At 45.5% G+C, this 24,984-nt stretch overlaps 5 protein-coding genes across 5 annotated transcripts; 4 read left to right on the top strand and 1 right to left on the bottom strand.

Moving 5' to 3' along the window:
* Positions 1-170: 170 nt before the first annotated feature.
* LAJ45_04555 (uncharacterized protein) lies at positions 171-1,288 on the bottom strand (the record flags this gene model as incomplete). Its single annotated transcript, XM_046114135.1, has 3 exons — positions 171-209; positions 310-1,164; positions 1,226-1,288. The coding sequence occupies 3 exons, from the start codon at positions 1,286-1,288 to the stop codon at positions 171-173; spliced, it is 957 nt and encodes a 318-aa protein (XP_045972657.1).
* Positions 1,289-2,073: 785 nt separating this feature from the next.
* On the top strand, positions 2,074-5,216 carry LAJ45_04554 (uncharacterized protein; the record flags this gene model as incomplete). The annotated part of the gene is made up of 5 exons (XM_046114134.1): positions 2,074-2,484; positions 2,549-2,994; positions 3,041-3,100; positions 3,152-4,892; positions 4,944-5,216. The coding sequence occupies 5 exons, from the start codon at positions 2,074-2,076 to the stop codon at positions 5,214-5,216; spliced, it is 2,931 nt and encodes a 976-aa protein (XP_045972656.1).
* A 1,366-nt stretch (positions 5,217-6,582) lies between these two features.
* Positions 6,583-12,134, top strand: LAJ45_04553 (uncharacterized protein; the record flags this gene model as incomplete). The annotated part of the gene is made up of 10 exons (XM_046114133.1): positions 6,583-6,737; positions 6,840-6,904; positions 6,966-7,549; positions 7,706-7,806; positions 7,913-8,621; positions 8,699-9,127; positions 9,288-9,701; positions 9,770-11,262; positions 11,472-11,526; positions 11,586-12,134. 10 exons carry the CDS (start codon positions 6,583-6,585, stop codon positions 12,132-12,134), a joined length of 4,554 nt encoding a protein of 1,517 aa, XP_045972655.1.
* A 1,829-nt stretch (positions 12,135-13,963) lies between these two features.
* On the top strand, positions 13,964-15,284 carry LAJ45_04552 (uncharacterized protein; the record flags this gene model as incomplete). The annotated part of the gene is made up of 6 exons (XM_046114132.1): positions 13,964-13,970; positions 14,694-14,715; positions 14,905-14,952; positions 15,013-15,017; positions 15,075-15,107; positions 15,193-15,284. 6 exons carry the CDS (start codon positions 13,964-13,966, stop codon positions 15,282-15,284), a joined length of 207 nt encoding a protein of 68 aa, XP_045972654.1.
* Positions 15,285-15,551: 267 nt separating this feature from the next.
* Positions 15,552-18,848, top strand: LAJ45_04551 (uncharacterized protein; the record flags this gene model as incomplete). Its single annotated transcript, XM_046114131.1, has 3 exons — positions 15,552-16,815; positions 17,149-17,435; positions 17,580-18,848. 3 exons carry the CDS (start codon positions 15,552-15,554, stop codon positions 18,846-18,848), a joined length of 2,820 nt encoding a protein of 939 aa, XP_045972653.1.
* Positions 18,849-24,984: the final 6,136 nt, after the last annotated feature.

Genomic DNA, 24,984 nt, shown 5'->3' with positions numbered 1-24,984 from the left:
TTACACATGTTTCAGATGATATGGAACATGAAAAATCACTCGACCCCGAAAATAAAAACAGAGTGGAATTATTCTCCTTTAGACACTCTCCGAAAACTGGCACATGCGCCAGGTGATATGTACAGAATAAAAATCCCTGCGCTTATTGTCCAAATACAAAAACACAGATATCAACGAAAAAGTACAAGAAAACCCTCGGAAAAATGAACCTAGAGAGCGGATGAGCAAGAGTTTATGGATAGATAGTACCGAATTCTGTATAAAGAGAATTTATGATGTTTTTTCCGACAGAGCTGGGGGTGTCCTCACAGGAATTTCAGCTAGTTGCGACGAATTTGACATTGATCTCGTTTTCGTAGACACTCCAGCTTCGATGTTCTTGTCTACCTCAGCATTGGCAGTGTCTTCCTCGCCGCTAACACCAAAAGGCCATAATTTTCCCCAGAGACTCGTCCCTGTATCCGACACGGATTCCCATAATGGCGTTGGTTCAATAATCTTTCGTTCTTTTCTTTCCCCACGGTGTCCTGGATAGACACCCTTTCCACCCCCTAGCTTCCAGATTTCTTCCTCCAATGCTATGATTCTCTTCTCATCAAGGGAACCATGTTCCTCCAGTTGTGCCAGGCGCTCTTCATCCTGTCTCATTCTGACTTCTAAAAGATCCAGGCGTTCCGCTATCACATCACGCCTGCCTGCCTCCTTCCGCCTAGACCTTATCTGTTCAGCAAGAATGAGTGACCCTGCTACAATAAAAAGAAACAGCTCGCTAATGAAATTTGCACCGCTCTCAATTGCTTTTGCTTCCGAGAGTGGTCGGACACGCGGACGTGCAACAGGAGTAGGGGTAAAATGAGCATGCGGTTTCTGTGAATGCGGTTTCTGTGCGCCAGGCTTTGGGGAACCAAATGCGGCCGGTGGAGGGACAGCCTTGGCCGAAGAGACGGTGCTGAGGTCGGAGGGGAAATTTGCGGCTCCTTCCGATAGTTTTTTCGCAGCTTGACGAGCAGCTTCACGATCAGCCTGTTCGGCTTTTATGAATGCTGCAGTGTCCTGGAGGAGACCAAGGCGTAAACGAACATCGACTTGATGGATTGATTGGGCGATTGAAACGCAGATTTTGCGAAAGCGGGGGTGATCGCGGGCCTGTTGTTTGATTTTACTCTGTTTAATTTGGATAGTTAGTAAATTTTATAGAAGAGAAGAGAAGAAGAGAGATAATTACAGCCATAGGCTTGGCCAGTGTTTTTATGGCTAAAGAGCCAAGTTTAATCGCTGTTGTTGACATAGCTTCTTACGCTGAAACTACCCCACGACCCCGCGTTAGCTGTCTTGCAATTTGTTTCGGGAAAAGAATGGTAGATACATGTAGGTACCATAAGTTAGTTACTGTAGCTATAAAGAAACATAACATACATTTAGATGGACGGCCTCCGAGGTCCTGTAGTTAAGGGGAGGGAATGGGAGGAGAGGTCTGATCTATGAAGTCATTAAATATTGTGGTCTAGATTGAAGCTAAGCCTCAGGCCGACTCATAGAGTAAGATAAAGATTAATTGGGCAGATAGCATGTATGTACGGATATATTCTTTACATAAGTATATATGTAAGCTCGGGCTTATTGGCGACGATGAGCAACAAGGTACATACATGTGTGTATGAACCTCATGGCAGTTCGAGATATATCATCATATACATGTATGCACCTCATACAAATGATCGTGATGTTCCAGGTTGCTGGCGAAATAACGGTTGTCGTAGCAACACAATGTTTATCTCCCGCACGGACCACCACATTCTCACCACGAAGTTGGCGTGTATCTACCTTCTTGGTACATCCCCTTTCCCTTCAATCCCTCCAAACACCAACAACAACTTCCGGTCAATAGGCTGTGCCACTATACCAGTATAACTGGCGGGCGCAGGAGTCTAGAATATATCAACCCACTAAACCTTTATATTTGCAATTCCGGCCCCTTGTCCACGTGTTTGCGATTCTTCAACAAAGGACGAAGAGAAATCTTCCTTGTATCTAATGGAAAATATTCAAGGTGGAACTAAAATACTAGCATCAATGGACCCCAATCAACGCCCGGCTCGAAGGCAACGGACAGCTGCCCTTAAATTAACAGCACCATCTCCCCTGAAGAAACAATCCGACTATCACCTCGTCGCCCCTCTGAAGGCTGCTGCCACAAAATCGCTAGTCCCGTCGGCACTTGCCGGCCCATCTAAAAGGTCGCAACATACAGGTGCGCCAAAGACACCCAAGCAAACAAGCAAAGAACGGAACAAGAAGTTCCTTTGCGCTACCCCGCCCACAGTGCTCCAGGATACTAGAGGGAAGACCGAGTATGGTCGAGGGCGCCAACTCGGCGAAGGGGGTTTCGCAAGATGTTTTTTGGTACAGAACAAAGAGGGCGGGTTGTTCGCTGCAAAGACTGTAGCTAAGAAGAGTTTGCAGAGCCAGAAGAAAAGAGCAAAGGTTCTTCCGCCCCCCTCCCGCTATTGTATTTGTTTCAAGAAATGACTGATTCGAAAATTTACAGTTCTTTGGGGAGATTCAAGTCCATAAAACTATGATCCATCCTAACATCGTTAAGTTTATAGAGTGCTTCGAGGACCCGGATAATATCTACATGATTCTGGAACTCTGCCCTAACAAATCCCTGATGGACATGTTACGCGCTCGGAAAAGGTTTACAGAACCCGAGACACGTTTCTTCGTTTTACAGCTTCTAGGAGCTTTGAAATACATGCATGGAAAAAGAGTCATCCATCGTGACCTGAAACTTGGAAATATTTTCCTAGATGAGAACATGAACGTTAAGCTTGGAGATTTTGGTTTAGCAGCCCTCTTGGTTGATGAAAACGATCGCAAAAAAACAATCTGCGGAACGCCAAACTATATTGCCCCGGAAGTTTTGTTTGGGGGTGGAAAAGAAGGTCAAGGGCATAGTTTTGAGGTAGACCTTTGGGGCGTTGGAGTTATTATGTAAGTTCCAACAACTCACGATGAACGCTGGATCTGATTGGGTTAGGTATGCCATGCTCGTTGGGAGAACCCCATTTCAAGCCAATGATGTGGATTCTATCTATAGGTATGTGAGAATATCAATGCAAGGTTACCACAAATGTTGACTTTCGATCAGAAAAATCCGGCATAATACCTTCACATGGCCAGAAGATGTACCCGTGAGCTCCGCAGCGAAATCACTTGTAAACTCCATTTTGGAACACGACCCAGAGGCTCGTCCTTCCCTAGACGATGTTGCAAATCACCGATTCTTCAAATCTGGTTTCTTCCCCAGGTCTATTCCGTCGAGTGCAACCAAGCAGGAGCCTATATGGCGAGGAACAACCGGGCAAGGCGTAGGAACTCTAACTACGAATCGAGAGGACTGGATCAGAAACTACGAGGAGGTTGCTAGGATCTGTGGAATTGGGAAAATATCTGAGGGGCGGTATAGTCCTGTGGGTGACCATCCTGGAGAAGTTGTGGATCTTTTGACACTTCCCACCTCTAGACCGGCATCCGCCGCTTCGAATCAAAACAACAAAGCCCCAGAGAAAGTGGAAGCTGTGGAAGAAGATGTCGAAGAAAAAAAAAAGTCAGTAAAGGAGAAGGCATATCTCCTCCCCGAGACATTGAGTCCCAGAGACGGCCATGCTCGAATGAGAGGTGTGGGTGTTTTAAAGAAAATTCCAAGCATTCTAGGGCCTTCGAGAGGCGGGCTCTTGGGATCGGGGTCTATTGCGGCGCAAAAACCAATGGACGACGTCGAGGAAGAGGATGAGGAGGAGGTGGAGGAGGAAGAAGAGGTGAGTGAGGACGAAGAGCCCGCACGTCCTCCGCCCAGGCAATTGCGACAGCAACCAATACGTAGAAGTGCGGCTATTGCTGCCGCTGCGGCTGCCACCGCAACTACTACGACTACTTCAACGATAAATGCACCAACGCCCACGCTCGCGCCAGCACCAGCCAGGAGTGTATTTCCAGCAAGAAGAGGATTGGTGAGATCCCATGCCGCGGAGATGCGTGCTGCTTGCGCAGGTCTAGAGGCAGATAAACCTGTACCACCACCACCACCACCGACCATGGCTGCTCTTCCCAGAAAACAAACGACTCTAGAAGCGCGGCCTGAACGTCTAGTGTCATCCGCAGAATTTCGAGAGAAGACTCCAAAAGAAGACGTAAAGGAGCCGGCTTCGGAGAGCACTGGTCCGGTAATACCCTTTACGCCAGTTCTCAACTCCAAGATTGGCAATTCCATCCCTTCGACTACAACGTCCGCAATAATTGCATCGCTGCAACCTTATATTCAAAATTTTAGCGCCTTCACGGCCGGGAAGCTGCATCTTCTCCCCCCCCAACCTCCGGCCACTATTGAGGCTGTCAGATCATTTAAAAGGGGCGAAAAGAACACCAGTTTATTTATCACCAAGTGGGTGGACTACACAAACAAGTATGGAGTTGCTTATATTCTTACTGATGGTACCTGTGTCGCCATGTACAACGACAACACATCGTTAGTTGTAGACAGTGTCGGTGGGCAAAGGGTGGAGTTTATCACCCAGTCAATTGTCGACGTTCCTACGAGTCGAAGAAATAATAAACAAGAAGTGACTTACAGGAGATTATCAACTACGATGACAATAATGAACCAGAAAAAGAAATCGAGCAGAGGTTTGGCGAGCAAAGTTACAATGTGGAAAAGGTTTGGAAATTATATGAAAACCAATCTTGGGTCGGAAGCAGAATGGTCTTTCACAAGGGAACGGGATCACAGCGAGCAAAGCGCACAGGATCCCGAAGGAGGTATGGTATTTGTTACACACTATGCCAGATTAAGACGATGTGCTATGTTCCGTTTCTCGGATGGTGGCTTTCAGGTTGGTTTACACCTCGGTTGTCTTCCGGGCATATACTAAGATTTTACATAGCTTAACTTTATCGACCACTCAAAATTGATGGTCTCATCTGGGGGGAGAACGCTCAGAATGATCACCAAACATCATCAATTTATCGTCATGTCCCTCGAAGAAGCACACAGAGAGGTGTTCATCGTCAGAAATAGAGTACTCTTGGAGTTTGGATTACGGGAGAAGTTGGAGTATCTCAGCGAAATATTCACCAGCTGGACAAACACAGGGAAATTCCCTAGAAATTATGATGTTATCGAGGGAAAACCTTTAATTGTACTGGGAGAGGCGTAAACAAGTTTCTTTGGGGTTTGGTGTTCATTTAGTCTCTTTTTATCATGGGTGATTGGCGTTGTTGCTTACATGTAGCTGATGATTGGGTTTTTGTACTTGCAACGGACTTTTTACTTTATACCCCCATTTTATTTTTGTCTGCTTCTAATGTTACTACATGATTTCGTGCTGCTGCTGTTTATTTTTGTTCGGGGTATAGGGCAACCGTCAGGTGAACAGAAGAGTCTCAAGAAAATCATCTTTTCTTGACAATATGATAATTACATGCACCCGGAACTGTGATTGTGAACTGTGTTATCAAATATTTGATCTAGGGTACGGTTGTTACCACAGGTAGTGCTCCTTGCGGTATGTGCCTGATGGCATTAGTAGCGGTATATATATACATTGTATTCCAACACAGCCAAGCTTTAGATCAATGGCAGAGATCACAAAAGATCACTCGTCGAAGAGCAATATTCCAACTTAATGCAACACTCGCGCACAACACATCCCAAATGACATCCGGTGCTTCCGGAACTATAATTAAAGCTTTACCATTGAGCCCGGGATATTCCCAGTCTCCAGAAATTCAATAAAAATGACCCCAGGGCTACATCTGGAGGAATACATATATGCAGCTGTTGTTGCATCTTGACTCTATTGTACGTGTATGTACGTACAATATTAGATTGATAAGGTAGATGCAGGTACATTTTCTATTGCATCCCATCATGCGTACCGTAGATATCTCATAAATTTTCATTATTACATAAAGTGGATTGATATGTCTAACTAATATATGATTCGGGTGCATATTATACATACATGTAATATGCGTGGGTTGAGAATAGCAGAACTATACAATAGGATTGTATGTGCGATGAGGCTGCAAATCATCATGTGTCGGTTTAGTTACCATGTTGGGCACATGCATCCATAGCGCGAAACAGAGTTGCTCGGCGTGGTTCTTATGGCTTGCCCTCTGCCCCATCAACAGAGTCTCTCTTTTTCTTCCTTCCCGCCTCGTTCGATACATCCTCCCCAGCTGCAGCACACCAGTCGCTAGACGTCATCTATCACAGCCAACTACTCTACCAGTCGCGCTATTTTGTGTGTGTTTTCTGTCCTGCCCATCAGCCTTACCTTTATTGCTGCTGCTACCTGCGATATCTATAGTACACGAGGTCAACACGAAAGGGGAATCCCGTATTTGCCGTATTTTCGTCGTGACAGAGTGCGCATCGGCGCACTTCGACCTATTATTGCGTGCCGTCGAATAGGTTGATTATCCCTCAGATCTTATCTTAAAAGGTGTCGCGGTCGGCGTGGTGTTGATTTGGCCTTTTACTCAAGCATATTAGGAGAACAATCAGCACTCGCCGTCATGTCTAGCAAAGATAGCTGGCCCCCTCCCCCACCGCAAGAACAGCCTCAGCAACAGTCCTCTCAACAGCAGCAGCCTCAGCAGCAGCCCTCGGGCGGGCCTCTTCCTCCATCATCATCATCCCAACAGCAGCAACATAGACCTCATCCATATACGTAAGTATTGTTTTTGCTCGTCTTCTTCACTTCCGGGGATACTTCGCCAGATGAACTGTTGGTGTGCGTGTGTATACTGGAGACTGACGCGCTTGATTCTAGAAGTGGAGCTGGACAGACACAACCTCCTGTTTTACCCCCTCCTCCTTCCATGAGCTCGGGCGGGTGTAAGTTTCCCTTTCCATTGAACTAGAAGGGCTTAAATTCTGATGTGCGTTGGGATGATAGCAACTTTTTTTAATCAAGCAGCATCGCATCCTATGTCACTTCCTACATTATCAACAGGTTCTCACCCGTCTTATTCTTTACCATCTATGCAATCGATGTCTGGACCACCGCCTTCCGGAGGTAATATGGGCCCCCAACAGCAAAGGGAGTCCCAACAAGCCTCCCAGGGGCCCCCACAGCAGCCTCAAAATTCGCAGCAACAGCAACAACAACAGCAGCAAGCTCAACAGCAACAGCAACAGCAACTACAACGCTCTGGATTGCCTTCAAATAGCCCTGCACAGACTGCACTCGTCATGCAGACATCTCCACCGGTAGTTACACAAATGCCTCTTTTGAATTCGTCCCAGGGACCTCATCTAGGTCAACAGCAGCAGCAACAACAAGGCCCCGGGGGACCTCCCACTCACGCATTATCAAGCATTCAGAATTCTATCTCCGTGCAACAACAACAACAGCAACAGCACCAAGGAGGAATGAATCAGGCGGTTAATCAGGCTCAGAGTCAAGCCCAGGCGGCGGCCTCTCAAATGCCCCCATCCGCAACCGGACCCGGAAATGGGCCCGGGGGCCCTATTCTTAATGTAGGAGGCCCCCTACCAACAGCCCTTACTCCTCCCCGTTCTTTCGCTCCCCTTCCCTATAGCACCGTTGCGGCGCACGATGTGGACCGCCGCAGGATGTCTTCCTCTTCGTCTTCTTTAGCTTTGCAGGGTACTCATGGTCAGTTGAATGTGAAGGATGCTTTGTCATATCTCGATCAGGTCAAATATCAATTCCAGGAAGAGCCGGATGTGTATAACAACTTTCTGGATATCATGAAAGATTTCAAGAGTCAGGCGTATGTAACCCCAAACGTCTCTTAATTTTCTTCCCTTTCTACTTGTGGAGAAAGGAACACAATGGTAATTGAAAAGTTGGTGATGTTGACAAAGTTGGTCTTCTAGAATCGATACCCCTGGGGTTATTGACCGTGTTTCTACCCTATTTAGCGGTCATCCGAGCCTGATACAGGGTTTTAATACCTTTTTACCTCCTGGGTACCGTATCGAGTGCTCCCAAGACCCAAGGGACACTAAAATAACTGTTACCACCCCATCTGGAATTCATCACGCCTCATCGGGGGGTGAAGTCTCAATTGGCGGTGGAAATGGGATACCCTTGTCTAGCGCTTCCCTCAATGGTAATGGGAATGGCCCCGGACAACCTGCTCACTCACGATTTTACGAACAGCAAGGCAGTAGATGGGGCGGTGGTGGTGTGGATAATGTCATGTACGGTTCCTACGGTCCCGGGGTTCCTGGTCCTGGGCAGCAGCAGCAACAACAGCAACAACAGCAGCAACAGCAGCAACAACAGCCGCCTCAGCAGTCAGAGCCACTTTCAGCACATCAACTGCACCAACAACAGTTGGCGCAACATGCGCAGGCACAGCAGCAAGCGCAACAGCGACAGGCGCAGCACCAAGCTAGTGTGCAACAAGGTGTAAATCAACTACAATCCGCAGCTGCTCATACTAATGGGGCCACTGTAAAGGTGCCGGCTGGATTAATTGTCCCTCAAGGTCCCGGAACACCTTCTGGTGCTAGCGATGCCAAAGCAGGAAAAGGTCCCGTCGAGTTCAACCATGCCATTAGCTACGTGAACAAGATCAAGGTAAACCTTTCTCGCTTCACATGTTAAATTTGGTTAAATTCACTCCTCTTGTGAAAAATCCACTCACAGCTTCCTAGAATCGATTTGCACAACAACCGGAAATCTATAAGCAATTTCTTGAAATTCTTCAGACATACCAACGGGAGTCAAAGCCAATCCAAGATGTTTATTCGCAGGTTACAGAGCTTTTCAAGACTGCTCAAGATCTTCTTGAGGATTTTAAGCAATTCCTTCCTGAATCTGCTGCTCAAGCTCGGGCAGCAGCCGCAGCGAAGGCAGCGCTTGCAGAGCAAGACGCAGTATATCCATCTGGAGGTTTAGGGCCGACGGGACCTACAGCGGCAGCACAAACTAGGTTACCACCTGTCGGAAATTTTGCACCGCCACCGAGCGTTGGGAAAGAAAACAAAGGGAAGAAAAGAGGCCCACAGGTCCCAATCCAGGAACAGAAAACTGACGCAGCTGCAGCTGGCAGTAGTGTTTTGACAAGTAGAGGCGCGGCCAAGGTAGATTAAGATATTTCACATTCTCAATATTCCAATCCCGTGCCCCGCATAAATCCCTTTCGAGAAGACATGCATATGGAGCGAATCCTGAGTGTGATAACCCTGGGTTTTGGTCTAGCCCGTGAAGAAAGCTCATTGCTAACAAACTCGTCATATTTAGAGGCATAAAACTGGCGTAAATAAACCTTCAGTAACAGAACAATTGGCAGCCGTTTCGCCAACTCTAATTCCATTTCAACCTGAACCATTAGGGCCATCGCCACAACCTATGGCATCGACCGAGGAGTTGGCATTCTTTGACCGCGTAAAAAAGTTTATTGGTAATAAGCAAACTTATAACGAGTTCCTGAAATTGCTCAATTTGTTCTCGCAAGACCTTATCGGTAAAGATATGCTTGTTGATAAAGTAGCAAACTTCATTGGTGGCAACAAGGAATTAATGGACTGGTTTAAGCGATTTGTGGGATGGGAGAGTAGAGAAGAAATGATAGACAATATCCCACGATCTCTCAGTAAAGTTAGACTGAGCGTTTGTCGTGGACTGGGACCAAGTTATCGTTTATTGCCTAAGCTAGTAAGTACAGCTGCCTATATTTGATAATCAGGAATTAATGAGTTTCTTTTCTTTTTCTTTGCAATTAGGAGGCTCAGAAACCTTGCAGTGGGCGAGATGAAATGTGTTGGGAAGTCCTTAATGATCAATGGGCATCACATCCCACCTGGGCATCTGAGGATTCCGGATTCGTTGCGCACAAGAAAAATCAATACGAAGACATCCTCCATCGTATTGAGGAAGAACGCCACGATTATGATTTCAACATTGAGGCTAACCTTCGAACAATTCAACTCCTTGAGCCGATTGCTCAGAGAATTGCGGGAATGACGCCGGAGGAAAAGGCGACTTATAAACTGCAGTCGGGCCTTGGCGGTCAGAGCAAGACGATTTACCAACGGATAATCAAGAAAGTTTACGATAAAGAGAAGGGTCTCGAAGTAATCGAAATGTTACACAATAACCCAGTTGCCACTGTTCCAATTGTGTTGAAACGCCTGAAATCGAAGGATGAAGAATGGAAGGCTGCTCAGCGCGAATGGCAGAAAGTCTGGCGAGACCAAACTGCAAGGGTATTCTGGAAGAGCTTAGACCACCAAGGAATTACGATCAAGGGTAACGATAAGAAAGCGTTCACGATTAAGTCCTTGGTAAACGAGATTCAGGCCAAGCACAGAGAACAGGTGAACAAGCGGGTTAGTGCCACAACACCTATACCCGAGTACCAGTTCCAATATTCTTTTTCCGACTTTGGCATCATCTTAGACGCTAGCAGGTTGCTGGCTGTTTCATTGGAGCACAATAACATCTTCAGCCTAAACGATCGCGAAAAAATCGACGGCTTCATCAAATCCTTCATTCCCCTTTTCTTTGGTATGAATTCGCGGGATGTGGAAGACACCGTCAATAGCATCGCCCGGAAAACGCCGGATGAAGACCAAGACGATGCACATTCTCCGGCAGCTGGTGAAGGTACCTCAACCCGCAGCGGTCGACGTGCTCAAAGACAAGATCAAGACCTTCTTAGAGATGTTCTTAAGCGGGGAAAGAATGGCAAAGCTTCCAGGAAAGAGAAAGAAGGGAGTGTGCCCTCGCGCGGAAGTAAAGAATCTACTCCGGAGATTGGACAGCATGATGCGGACATCGAGATGAGCATTGACGGACCCGCAGATCGCCCGATTAAGGAGGAAGGAAATTGGATTGCAAGGCCGTTAAAGCATCTCCCCGATATGAAGCCCGGAACCCCTACCTCTCATGCTGATGAGCCGATGTTGCCTATCAAAAGAAACATCTACTCACTTTACTGCAACACAACCATTTATGGATTCTTTAGAACCTTTCAGATCCTTTGTAGCCGTTTAGCCGACATCAAAGCGTCGGAGGCAGACATCCGAAAAGACATTGAAATTCGCAAGCATCATAAGGTTGCAAATGAGCTCAATATTGCGAACCAGCGTATTGAGGATCTATTCGCAGACACTGGTCCAAACGCAAATTATTACTCCCAGGTTCTGGATATGTGTGAGAAATTCATTGAGGGTGACATCGACTCCAATACTTTCGAGGAAGGGCTCAGATCAGTGTATGTCCAAAGAGGATGGCAGCTTTACACAATCGACAAATTGCTTCTTGCTATACTGAAGTTTATTCAAACTATTGTGCCAAATGATACGAAGGAGAAGAACCCAGAAAAAGAAAAGAATGCGGACATAATATTGAGATTTCAGCGGGATAGAGAGCGCAGGGAATTTACCAAGGAGAAAGGGAATACCAGGAGTTGATTGCTTATAGACGTAATATTGAGGGGATGCTTGGCCCAGATGATAATGTTTACCGAATTGATTGGGTATGTGTTTTTCCTTCCCTATATAATAGAGTTTGGAATAAATACTGACACCTAAAAAGCATGAGGATACAAAAGAAGCAACGATCCGCTTCGTCCCCCGGAACGAAGTTACGGTCAACAATGATCTTGACAAAGATGAGCGCTGGAACTACTACATCCAAACCTATATGATGGTTTCTCCCACGGAGGGAATTCCGCTTGAGAAATGTAAAAAGGTGTTCCTCCGTCGCAACCACCCCTCAGAAGAAGATCTCCCAGAGTCAACTGGGTCTCCTCGTGAGGCCGCCAATAATGCCATTGCAGATGGTGCATGCAATGAGGAGAATATGGAAGTGCGGATTTGCGTCAACACGTATCGTCTCTTCTTCATGCAGAACACCGAAGATTTCATAGTAAGGACAAGGAAGGAACGGATGGCAATGGGGTCAGAGCAGTTGGAAAGGGTAAAAGAGAAAAGGAAGAGGAGATGGAGGGAGAAAATTTTGGGAGATGCAGCTTGGATGAAAGGGCTAGAGAAGGAAGAGGTGGATCGAAAGAAAGAGGAGTGGGACAGGTTTTTGAAGGAAGGGAACCACTCTGTAAAGGATGTAGATATGGGTGGTATCTAGCCGGCAACAAAATGTTTTGCCGTTAATCAGGCGGTGGTCAGATTCACGAGTTGTCTGGGTTCTTTTTGTCTGTTCCTTATGTCTTTATATCGCTGCTTATTTGCTTTGTGCAACGGGTTGTTTTGTTCTCTGTATCTTTCTTGTGGTATTCGTTTTGTTTTATTTTCTTCTTTTGATGAGATAGGGCGGCAAAGAGGATGTTGTGCTGGGATCCGGAGACACGGGGCAAAATATGTATCACGCTGTGTACCTGTTAACATTTTGTAACGCTACATGCTGCGGAGGAGTTGTAATTTAAAAACGAGGTTTTGTAGTGATGTTGGTAACCATGTATCTGTTGAGGGGGTTTTCTGCAGGCTTATTATGGAGTTCACTTCCATCTGGATAGACCCGGCCCTATCAAACCTTTCTGGGATTCGTATTAGGAATCGTGATTCCTATCGAAAATTCGTTTATCGATCCTTAGTTTGCGATTTTATCGAATTAACTTTGTCGAAAACACTAATTCGACGGAAATCTTTTTCTCCTTTCATGAGAAACTTATTTCCCAATTACCCTAGATATGCTGGAAATTATTTGTATACTGCCTAGTTATGGATTTTTTTTCCTAGATTGAACTTAGGCGAAGGTAGATCCTCGAGTGGGGTGGAGGGACGATGAGCGATTGAGCGCGTTGATATCTGGCTAGCTACATGGCATACCTACCATGTTCACCCTGTTTTTATTAGATTGGAGATCGGCCCTAGTGTTTACATACTGGGTGGGCTGAATCTTTGATTTGAAACCAGCTGGAAGGACATATATCAGAAGCACTAAATTAAAGCTCCCCGTAGGACAACACGCCGCCCCCCGTGATTCATTCTGGCGAAGCAGCGCATCTCTACTTGTAGGGCTGGAGGAAAGGAGATACAATGGGTGGTTTCGAAGGGCAAGAAATAACAATGCAATTGGCCTCGGAAAGATGGAGGAGGGGATGAGTATAGAACCCATTGGGATTTAACTACACACAAGTTAGCACTACCACCGAGACAAAGAAAAAGATGGCGTTGCAGTCTGCGTTACTGTTGGAGGCACTAGGCTTTCTTTCACAGCAGCTGTTGGTCCGAGAGCCACCGCAGTAGATACTACATACATACATGTATACGTACCTATGCAGCATGGGGAGTAGGGCATCGCGTGCCTAGAAAGACTCCCAAGAATCTCATCGGACACAAACAGGGGTAACCGTTATCGCTGATTCAATTTTTGCGCTCTAGATCCCTCGCGGGGAGCAGGAGGGAGAGATGATCGGGTTCTACTAATATCAGCGTAACCACATACACACCAGAACGGCTGTGTTTCATCAGAAACTCAACCTTAATAGGCGGTGGATATTCCTTGCGGGAGTGTGCAGTGTGGGGGGAAGGTTATAGTTACGGCTCGATTGATATCAGGAATAGTACGCGCTTGACTTTGAGCCTGCAGCGTGGGGACTTTGTTGCTTAACTGAATTCCCGTGAGACAGAGAAATTATTCCCGAGGGATATCTGAAATAATCTTTTGCTTCCTACTTTCAGCTCATCACAGCTATCCAGCCGCGAAGGCGAAAAGATTCCGATATTCTAAACTTGAACTTAATTGGGCGTCAAGGTATGTATGTATGGACGTAGAGAGAGTACTCTATTGTAAATGCGAATTATATATGTATGTATTTTAATTGTTGCCTGCCGATAATAATATTGGAAACCTTTTACTCCTATTTTTGTTTATATAACATGTAAGTACATGTAGCGTTTGAAGTCTGAGCTCCCTTGGCCACGTCGTACTTACTGATCTTTGCTTCTTTCAAGATGTTGGGTCCATGGAATTTAGTCTAGGCTAGCCATAGAGCTTCTTTTCTTCTGGCCCCGTGGTTTGATGCCGTCTGTATAGCTTTTCATAATTGTTGTAGCGGTCCACCATTTGCGACGTCAGTGTACCCGGGGGTGCCGGAAAGTGATGCAACGCTTGACCTAGCAACGCCGAAATGTACTCAGAACTTCAACTTTTAACACAACACAATGCTTGGGCAGGATAGATATTTTAGTCATACCCATGATAAATGAGTCCCTAGAACAGAGTCTGCAATTTTTCAGGTCATTGGTTTGGGGTTTTTAGCCTGGGGAAGGACAACTTGTGACAAGAGACAGTAATAAAAGGAGAAGCAACAGTCAACCACATCAACTCTCGCCATAACTATGGTCTCCAGCTTCTAAATTACCATAGATTTGCTCCACATTCTGTTAGCTAGTTTGGTTGTTGAGAAGTGTGGACTATTTGACCGCTGCATCACTTTCCGGTACCCCCGGGTACATCGTAAATACTAGTGAAGACGCAAAGTCTCCGGGTCCCGTGACTCTCAACCTTAACCCTCGAATTAAGGCCAGAAAAAATGCCTGTCTTTAATACTTATAACTGGAGGGCGAAACAAGTCGTTGCAATCGATAAGGAATAAGCCTCCCTAGACCCCAGTCCAGCCTCACTTGACGTCTTTTCCTTCCTCCCCGCACTTTACTGTGCTTTATCCTCAAAACTTTACAGTTACAGACTCCAGCCCATACCTGTAAGTTGCCTTAACGATTTTCCTTCTTCAGATGTTTATGATTTCAATATTCGCACATCGCCACCTCATCAAGATTACATAGCCTATATAATATGTAGTTATCCCACAATATTCTACACAATAACATATCGACTGCTTTGATATTAACTTGCCATTTCACGCAGAGCAGGCTAACCACCCATTTAATAGGTTATATATCGCCCTATCTGATTTGAAGAGAGGACAAAAGACAGTGAGGTATGTACCCCACCACCACATTTCACCCACCACCCACCGATACCTAACACATAAGGCTAGAGTATGTAAATATTTACATACAGACACATAAGTACGCGCATACTTAAAGTGAGTACATACAGTATTGCGCCCTTTCGTCCTACCAACGGTAAAGAGTATGCATGTTTCTCACGCTCGGCAGCCCGTGGAATTTTGATAAATACGAAAATAGTAGTGCCACTAACCAAGGGTCTGTTGTAGATCGTAACCGCATCAGAGAGAAAGCTGAAAGGCTAGAAGAACAGCAATATCGGATTCAGGAAAGTCGATTCGAGACCGCAGTGATTGGCTGAGAGAAGATAAAGGACGGCAGTCAGTAATAGTAGGAAGAGCAGGCAAAGGCAGCTGCTGCAAACAGCAGTTCAAGAGGTGGCGGCTATTGCTCAGTTCCCCACCCTCCACCAAGCCAACAACAGCCAAAAACAGTTGTTAGAAACACTGGCACCGGCTGTCATCTGTCTTTCTCCAACCCATCAACTCCCATCATACATTCAGGTTCCCTAGAAAGAGAAAAAAGAAAAAAAGGAAAGGACTCGTGCAGATACACGCATGCGATAATTATGTCCGATTCGCATAATTCAGACGTCTTTGGTGGGGTTGCTGGCCGTGGCGGCGGTCATGGAAGTAGGAATGTAGCACCGCAACTGCCCTTCGCCAGTCGGAGATCACCATACCCTTTTTCGAATTCGTCAACATCAACTTCCTCTACTTCCCTGACACCTCACCCCCCATCAAATGATAATCATTTGCCTGGGTTGACGGGATATGCCTGCAACACCGAATCTGCTGCAGAACCAAGCCACAGCTGCGATCCAAATTATCATCTTGACTGCCGCCTCCACTTCCTCAACCACCCTCCCCAGCGGCACCAGCAGCACTACCCCCTCCACCAATTTGACCTGTCAACCGGTCTGGCTCCCCCTCGAGCGGCCACCCCTCTCCCGGGACTCCCCTTCTACGCACCGTGGGATCCTTGGGACCCCACCCAAAACTATGAAGATCACCCCCATTGTAGTCCCTCCGCGCAACAGCAAGCCATTGCGTCTTCTCCCGCCGCCGCCGCTATTGCTGACCAAGATTCCCTCTCTTTTGCATCGACCCTACCGGATACCTGGAACAATCGTCCTTCTCCCGCTACCTCATTCGGCTCTCTGTCAAGCACTCATAGCTCTAATCTATCCTCTGACACTGAGTTCGGCGGTGCCCTAATAACTCCCGAAGGCGTTGATGATACACTACGAAACAAACACCACTCACCACCTGATAACAGCTTCACTAGGAATAGGGTCCCCTACACTCTAGCTATCAACGAGTGTGACGAGAACGAGGAAGATTCAGACGGAGGCATAGACCTTTTTGGTTGTGACATGGCTTCTTCAGGTCCTGTTGAGGTGATTTATTCATCCTCCGCTCTTCACGCCACAGTCATGGATGAAGACGAGGACGACTTTTCTCCGAACAACTTGGTCACCCGCCCACCGTCTCCGATGGGTGCCGGCTCTTCTTTCTTCATGGATATATTTTCTTCCCCTTCTCTTGAAAATCAAAATCCACTGGAGGGGGACCCAAGCTTTCACATGCAACTGAACCCCCCACTAGATGATGACTTTGATTCGCAACCAAACGTCGAGGAAACATCGGTCCAATCGATTTTCCTAGAAAGCAATCTACAGACGCCCACTACTCCAAGCACACCCGCTGATATCCTCATCGATTCGTCGTCACCTGACGCCCAGCTTTCTGTCTCCCGGGGCACGGATGGTCTTGAAATCGCTGCAGGGGAGGCCGAGTCAGAGTTGAACCATTCGGCAAACCTACAAGAGAGTATGCATTCTCAATCATCTTCTCAATCTCCTCCAACAGCAGCCGCAGTTCCCATACCCCAGGCTACTTTTGCAGTCGCCGCGGCGGAGATCATGGCGGCAGCAGCTGGTGTTGGAGGATTTGTTCCCCCTCCTGTCCGTGATTCACTTCATTCACCCACACTGCCCCCCCCACTGCCTTTTGATCCGTCCCTTCCTTTTCATGTTTCAACAGGCGCTTTAATTCCTGTATATGAATACGAGGCGGGGGACCTCAGTGAAGGTGACTCCAGTGATGAAAGTGACTTTGATGACATAACTAATCATCCGTTTGATCGTAATCTGCTCCTCGAAGACATTGAAAACTACAACAAGGATTTTGCGAAATTCTGTCTGCATGCTTACTACCGACACCGAATGAATCCTACGAAGTATCCAAAGCTATCAGTAGCTGCAGCCGACGTCAAGAACCTGCGGCGACCCGAGCAAGTGATGAGAACCGAAATGGAAGAGAATGGGTGGGATTATCAGGCGATCCCATGGGACCGTCTTGGGATCAGTCGTGAGGTAGCGAGAGGAATTAGAAGGAAGGAGTACAACAATTATGAAAACATCAAAGGTCTTGAGTATGAGGAAAACCCTGTATGTTGGAAATGTTTCCTTCCCCTTCCGATTTAGAATCGTTTTTTCTGCACCCATTTCCTTACATCTCCCCTACTGCATTGTCTCGCAAACGTTCCTTTTTTTTTTAGCTTGAAGGTTGCTGGTGACTGACTCATAGAGTAGATAAGGATTCCGGAAAACCGTAATTTTTTCAACTTCAGACGAATGGACAACGAGCAACGTTGTCGTTTAATACATTTCCAATTGAGAAACCTTATTGGTGTCATCTCGAGAAATGATGTCTTCTACGCCGGCGATGGGATAGTTGTGCGTACCAACCCGCTGACGGGTAAGTCAAGAACGATGATGGATCTACGGACACCGGACAGTTGGACTGGGAATCCGATAAGGATCTCGACACTTGGTACCTGCGGGGGGTCTAATGGTGTTGTGATTGCGGGGTGCTTCTATGGGGAATACGCGATGAAACCACTCCATGCACCTGCCGATGCTAAACCAATCACGGGAATTGTAACGCAGAATGAAAGCGGTATCACGAACCATGTGCAGATGATTAGAAACCGGACTACAGGTACACCCAATGCAGTGTTCTCATCTAATGATCACTACATTCGGGTTTTGAACTGCGGAGAGGGTATGAGATTTATCATCGAGCACGAATACTTGTGGCCGGTAAATTGCTCTGTCACTAGTCCCGATTCGCGGCTTAGAATTGTGGTTGGTGATGATACCGAAGTCTTGGTTTGCGATGCAGAACGAGGGACAACCGAATTTGTTTTGAAAGGCCACCGGGATTTCGGGTTTGCGGCTGCTTGGAGCGACGATGGGTACACTGTTGCTACCGGAAACCAGGATAAGACTGTACGCATCTGGGACGCAAGAAACTTAAGCAAGACTGTAAAGGTTTTACCTGCCGTAATGGCGGGTGTGAGGACGTTGCGATTTTCACCTATTGGTTCTGGAGGTAAACGGGTGTTGGCAATGGCGGAACCCGCAGATGTCGTGCAGATAGTGGATGCCGTTTCGTGGGACTCATTACAACAGATTGATTTCTGGGGTGAGGTAGGAGGAATGGACTTTGACCCGTCTGGTGAAGAATTTTACATCGCGAACGCGGATCGGTCTGTTGGTGGGATCATGGAATTTTCAAGGACGAAAGGTTCAGTATATTACGAAGACTATCATTGCCAGAAGGTACAGCAGCGTTACCGCACGGAGAAGCGTGTAAGGCAGAGGCGGCGCAAAAGAAGCGCTTTCATCGCCTCTTCAGATGATGATTCGGAATCAACGACATCCTCGGACGAGGAGCCAATGGAAGAAGAAGAGGATGAAGACGCCAGGGAGGAGCTGGATTTGAGGAAAAGGGGCAGATATTACGATAAAAGACGGTATAAGCGACTAGGGCATGATATGAGTAATGTTTTCGTCTAAGGGGGACAATGAATGGTGCCGTCATTTTCATTTGAGTATTGGGGTTTAGTCGGTTTGTTTATTTCGTGGTTTTCTCTTCGTCTGTTTATTGGGTGTCTTTTTCTCTTTTGTTTTCCATTTGACTGTCCAAGGGATTCTTATTTGTTATTTTGATATTTTTAAGGCGTGATATGGTTTTGGTGTATTCCGGCGGCGGTTATGTTATGGTGATTGCGAGGAAAGGGCAGAACAGGCAACTGTTCACTTTTTTCTTTTCATTTCAAGTTAAATAATAATTTCTTGGACTGAAAAGTTTGTGGTTTTTTCTTAGCCAGGCTTCAAAGTGCAATAATATTGATGCATACTGCCCCCAGGCCCTGCATGAGAAAGAACATCAGTTTGGGGTCACTCAAAGTCAACAGGAAACAAAAGTCTAGAGTGTATCCTAAGTATAACTAGTTAGAGATTTCGAGATAGATTTTGGATGGGCCTTCGGTCCGTCAAAGAAAGGAAAAAAATAAAAAAGAAAAGAAAAAAGAAAAAGAAACAGAACCCCGCCCACCAATACAATATAAAGCACACGTAAAGCACAGTCCTGTCCTCGACTTGTGCACGTGGGCGGGGTCGGTAAAAGCAGACATGAACGCCGAATCTATTTCTCAACAACACAGATATTACCAGTAGAGCCCATAGATTCGTAGAGAATCAACGGAGAGTAGGTCTACTGCAAAATTAACTTGGAAGCGCTTGAGTAGATTTGTTGAAATCCAACAAAAGAACCCTGTCAATCACCAAATAGCACTCGTTTTGCTCCCAGATCGGTGTCTGATCCACCGGTTGAAAATTTCAAGACCAACTCAATATCATGCGGAAAAGTAGCATTGCAAGTTCATTTTACTGTAAGAGAAAAAGATCCTACTATCAGCATAGCGAGTTGCAGCTGTACGTAGACTAGGATGGCCGAGTAATGCAATTAATGAATTAAACAAAAAAAAAAAAAGGATGGCCGAGCAGGTGTGTAATTAACGTCCTTCAATACGATTCGCACGCAAGTAACACTCATACGCCACACAGAATATCAATGTTAAGACCACAGCGTAGTTTTACGTCGGACAGATTCTTCCACTTTTTAATTTGTTTTTCCGGTTTACACACCTGCCTCCCACCAGTTCTCATTATGATGTTTCGGCTCGTGCAGACCAGCTTGAGGAGCTTGGGTGTGTACTTAATTTTCGCCTCTGCCTTCTAAACCCCGACGATATATGATATTCTCAAAGGGCTGGACAAATTGGGATTTTGAGGGGTACTTTTTACAAATACAAAAACAGAATGCCACGCGACACACTAGTACTACTACTCTACTAAAATATGAGCCCGCTGTCTCTTGTGACACAATTATCTATAGCTAGGTGAGGCTTTAGAGTGTACTGTGCGCAAATACTCACGCAAGATATCTCCAACTAGCCGGCTCCACCCCTTGTGCGCATAATTCTCGAGTCGTACACGTACACGTACACGTTGATTAACTAGAATGCCTACCGGTGATCCGATTATGTTCGTACGGCTCGATTTTGTTATCCTATACTATAGTTCCTACCCGCCTGCCCTCGAAGTCGTTGTGATAATACCCGTTTAACTTTCGGAGAGGCGGTCATAAAGTACATTCATGTGGTCAATCGATGTTTCTGTTATATATTGCGACTTTCAGGTTGGTAGTCGCCTCGGATCAAAAGTTGAATTCTTCATATTCATCCAGGTAACTACTGTCTTAGACATATATCAAACTGGCCCATGGTTGTACATGTTGGTAAAGGGCTTGTATGTATCTCAGCGAAGGCTGGGAGCAAGTCCATTTGAACGCCTCTATTTTAAAACATGTCCCACATGATTGAGAACTCCACTGTTCTCCATCGACTACGAAACCGTCCTAGAAGTCCCTATATTATTTCTGCTGGAAGGGGCTAGAACCGACGGGTTATAATAATAGAGGTCTATGAATTAGATTGAATTATAAGCATGAACCACATCTTTGGCACCAACTTCATACTAGTTACTACATGTGGAGGTTTTGAGACACTCATGTGGTGGTGTAACAGCGAGCGATCATCTATTGCGAGCGATCATCTATCAGGAGAGGTCAGTACTACATACGTACATCTCACATGCCCAGGTTTGGTATTTGTGCCTTTAGGATAGTCCAGATTATTTGGCTTGGTAGTAACCACGCCTCTTGTATGCGAGTGATATTTTGTGTCCCTGGATGTCAGGCACGGTATAAAGCATTTCGGTTCCCTGGATTAAAAAAAAATAAGGGCTACCCCGCACGGAACTTTCATGACTCGCAAGATTGTGCGCAGGTGCGGGGTTTATGAAACATGAATCTACGCAGCTTCAAGGCAAAGTTGCGGGAGTCGTATTTATCGCTCAGCAAAGGCTGGAACAGTGTTTTTCTCAGGATACCGATCCTTTAGGCCGGATGCGAATGATTAGCTTGCAATTAGCTCATGATCATTAAGGGATCTATAATACCAAAACCAACAACTTCTCACAGACTGCTGTCATCTAATTAGCTATCCACAAGATCTGTTTGGGAGCTACCGTATTACATCACCTCCCCGTGAGCGTTTCTTTTATCACAACCTCCCTTTCTACTTGGTTTACACGGCTTATATCCGAACCAATAGATAGGATATACGTAGTTATTTCTGTTATGATTGCATGTATGTGGCCACTTAAATGAATTCATGAATATACGCACGCAGCTGTATACGTCTTGTATGTGAATGCAGTCCACACGATTCTTGCCGACGTCGTTAATTGAAGCACACATAAATTGTATTTTACCACAGATAGCAACACGTAATTGTTTATAAACTTTCATGTACATTTATCATCTATAAAATACTGCACGCAATTTTGCGCACAAAATAGAGGACGGACAATTGTTGCTTTGACATGCATACGACGGGGCTAGATCGACTATTGAATCCGCACTAGATACCCATACGTAGACGTAACATAAGAAATATATGTGTCAAGTGACATCCATGAATACTAGTTCTTGGTTTTAGCAAATAGCTCTAAAACTGCGGGTTCTTAACGTTCATCTTGCGTGTTAGTTTAGGGCCTTCGTTCTCCAAACATATTGATTCTACGCAGCCTTCTAGGAACCTTGACTTTCTGGTCAAACAAAGATATATATACCATCCCCAGCTATCTACATGCCGGAAGATATTGGATTGTCCAGTTTATATAAAAGCATTACATACCTTATACAACTTAATGCACAGATTGCGTCATCTATTTATACATATGCTGCCCATTTAAGACGTGTGCCCCCTGATATATTGACGCTCCTCGACGAACTTCGCGCACTCGAAAAGACACTTACTATGATATTGCAACTACGCAATCTGTTATCGTCGCCATCGGTTACTAGTACTATCCAATCAAGGTTGCAGCAATTGAATGACCTCAACCGGAAAACCAATGAATGCCTCCAGGGCCTTGCTTCAAGGCTAAAGCCGACAAAAAGTGCGAGGTTTGCTAGCGTGCTTGGAGGCACGAAGTGGCTGCCGAACATGAAGGAGGCCCCCTACCATACGTCTAACATACAAAAACAAAGAAAGTTTTACCTTCCTATCATCATTTTCGATAAAGAGTAAGATCGATCCAACCAACAACATACGATTTGAATACACTGACTTTTTTATGGCTAGATCTAGATCCAACTCCGATTCCACAGAGGACATCTTACCAAGGACGCCTTCGGGAATACACTGGGCCTTCTACAAGCCGAGTCTCCTATATTAGAACCTTCAAACAAGGAGATCACCCCGGATACGGGTGAGGGTATTGAACAATCACACATATTCAACCCAAACATTACTAATATAAAACCATCAGATGAGAACCTTAAGCAAGTCTTCAGTTGGCTACGCCATGGTGATTACCAAAGGCACCTTGATATACGTCAACAACGAATTGCGAAGACTGGCATCTGGATTTTAAGGGACATCAGGTTCCAGAAATGGAGAGAACAGAGGGACTTTCGGTTGGTTTGGGGCCATGGGCTAGGTACGCATTTTAAGCTTCACCACCAGTTGATTTTATATACAGTTAATAATGATGGTGTTCTCTGGGTGCATAGCTGGAGCTGGCAAAACGTTTCTGAGGTATATATCTTATCTCTTACTTTGCGAGGTGCACTCATGTATTCTTATTTACTTACACCAATATCGAATCTAGCTCTATCGTCATTGATCATCTACAATCTCAAGCCTATGCGAAAAACTTTGGCATAGCCTACATTTATTTCAGCTATCAGGATCAGGAGCAGCAAGATCCTATATACGTTCTAGCTAGCTTGATTGAACAACTATTTCGCCAACACCCAAGCCTATCTAGAAAAATCGAAATTACCAACAACTTGAATAAGCTAAACATAAAGGGACGAAAACCCTCAATCAATGAGCTATATAATATCCTTCTTGAAGCTTCCAGGGACTTCGACCGAACGTTCCTCGTTTTCGACGCGTTAGATGAGTGCTACCCAAGCCAGCGGAGGTTTCTTCTTCCCTTATTCAAACGCATGGGCGAAGACTGCTTCGGCGTTTTCCTGACCAGCCGCCCTTACGAAGATATCAGGGACTCTCTCCATCTAACCATGAAAATTGAGATATCGGCTAATAGGGAGGATATTGGCATGTATATCCAACAAAGGATTGAGGAGGACCCGAGAGCAAAACTTCTTTTAAGGCAAGGCAATTTCCGAGATGAAATTATCACCCATCTTGTCAATGGTTCCAAGGGAGTGTAAGTGGTATTTAGAGCCTTTATTTTAGTGTACTCATTAACTAACCAGAACCAGGTTCCTATGGGCCAGGCTCCAATTGATGCATATCTGTAAACAAACATCCACCGAAAAGATACTATTTACACTTGAGAAAATTCGGGACGAGAAATCTTCTACTCCGGAGAGATTTTTGGATCAAAGCTATGATAGAGCCATGATGAATATCTATAACCAAAGAAAAAGCTCCGTGAATCTAGCAGCAAAGATCTTCTCATGGCTCGCTAGGACACGACGGACACTCACCTTGGATGAGCTTCGAATAGCAGTATCAGTAAAACCGAACACATATCGACTCAACGAGTCTGATTTACCAGACCGAGCCAAACTACTCGAAGTTTGCGATAGCTTGGTGACCATAGGCGAATACAGCAACACCGTTCGGCTTACCCATTACACTGTACTGGAGTATCTCTTAAGAAATCCTATTCTTACAAGCTCAGGGGATCCTGCATACGAGTTGGCTTTGACGTGCGCCACATATCTCTCATTCGACACTTTTCATCCAAGAGTTTCATTCAAAGAAGGTCAAGAATTGTGCCCTTTCTTTAAATATTCAGCCTGTTATCTATCATCTCATCTCAAATCTTACGATGATATTGCTTCGACAGACGCTTCTGCAATATTATCCTTGGCAATTCTAAAGTTCCTTATGAATTCCAGAAATGTAACCGCCTATTTAAAGCTTTTATATACTCAAAAAGGACTATATGATAGTCGGGGTAGCAAAAGGACATTCTGGAACAGTAAGCGTGGAGAGTATTTACGTTTACATGTGGCATCTTCCATAGGAAATCTTTCCGTTGTCCAGTTACTATTAGAGGGTGCTAACCTTACAATCAAGAATAATGGGTGGAAGGTACTTTGTTTGGCTAAAAAAAACCTAGAAAACGAGTCAGTGGCAAGATTATTAATCAAGGAGGACGATAAAGACATTTTCGAAAAAGATGATCTAGGACAAACAGCACTACATATCGCAGCGTCAGAAGGTCATACCGATATAGTTCAGCTACTACTTGATAAGGGGCTAGATCCTTTGGCCCCCGACAAAGAGGGGAAAACAGCTCTTCACGGGGCTGCATTTGCAGGTCATGAATCAGTGATCAGAACCCTTCTCGAATACAAAGGAAATCTCTTGGCTTTGGATATAAACAGGAATGCAGCTCTTTGCTGGGCAGTATCGAGGGGATACCACGATATTGCAAAGGATATCATCGAGAATACTTCTGCTACTGTTGGCGATGAAGAATGGATATTAGTCCCATCATTCGCGGAGGGTAATGAGGCAAGCGTTGGGGAACTACC

Source organism: Morchella importuna, assembly GCF_003444635.1.
Source record: "Morchella importuna strain M04M26 chromosome Unknown Morimp01GS011, whole genome shotgun sequence".
Classification (NCBI taxonomy): domain Eukaryota; kingdom Fungi; phylum Ascomycota; class Pezizomycetes; order Pezizales; family Morchellaceae; genus Morchella; species Morchella importuna.
Note: the sequence above shows the minus strand (reverse complement) of the source record. Positions and strands in the feature narration are given on the sequence as shown.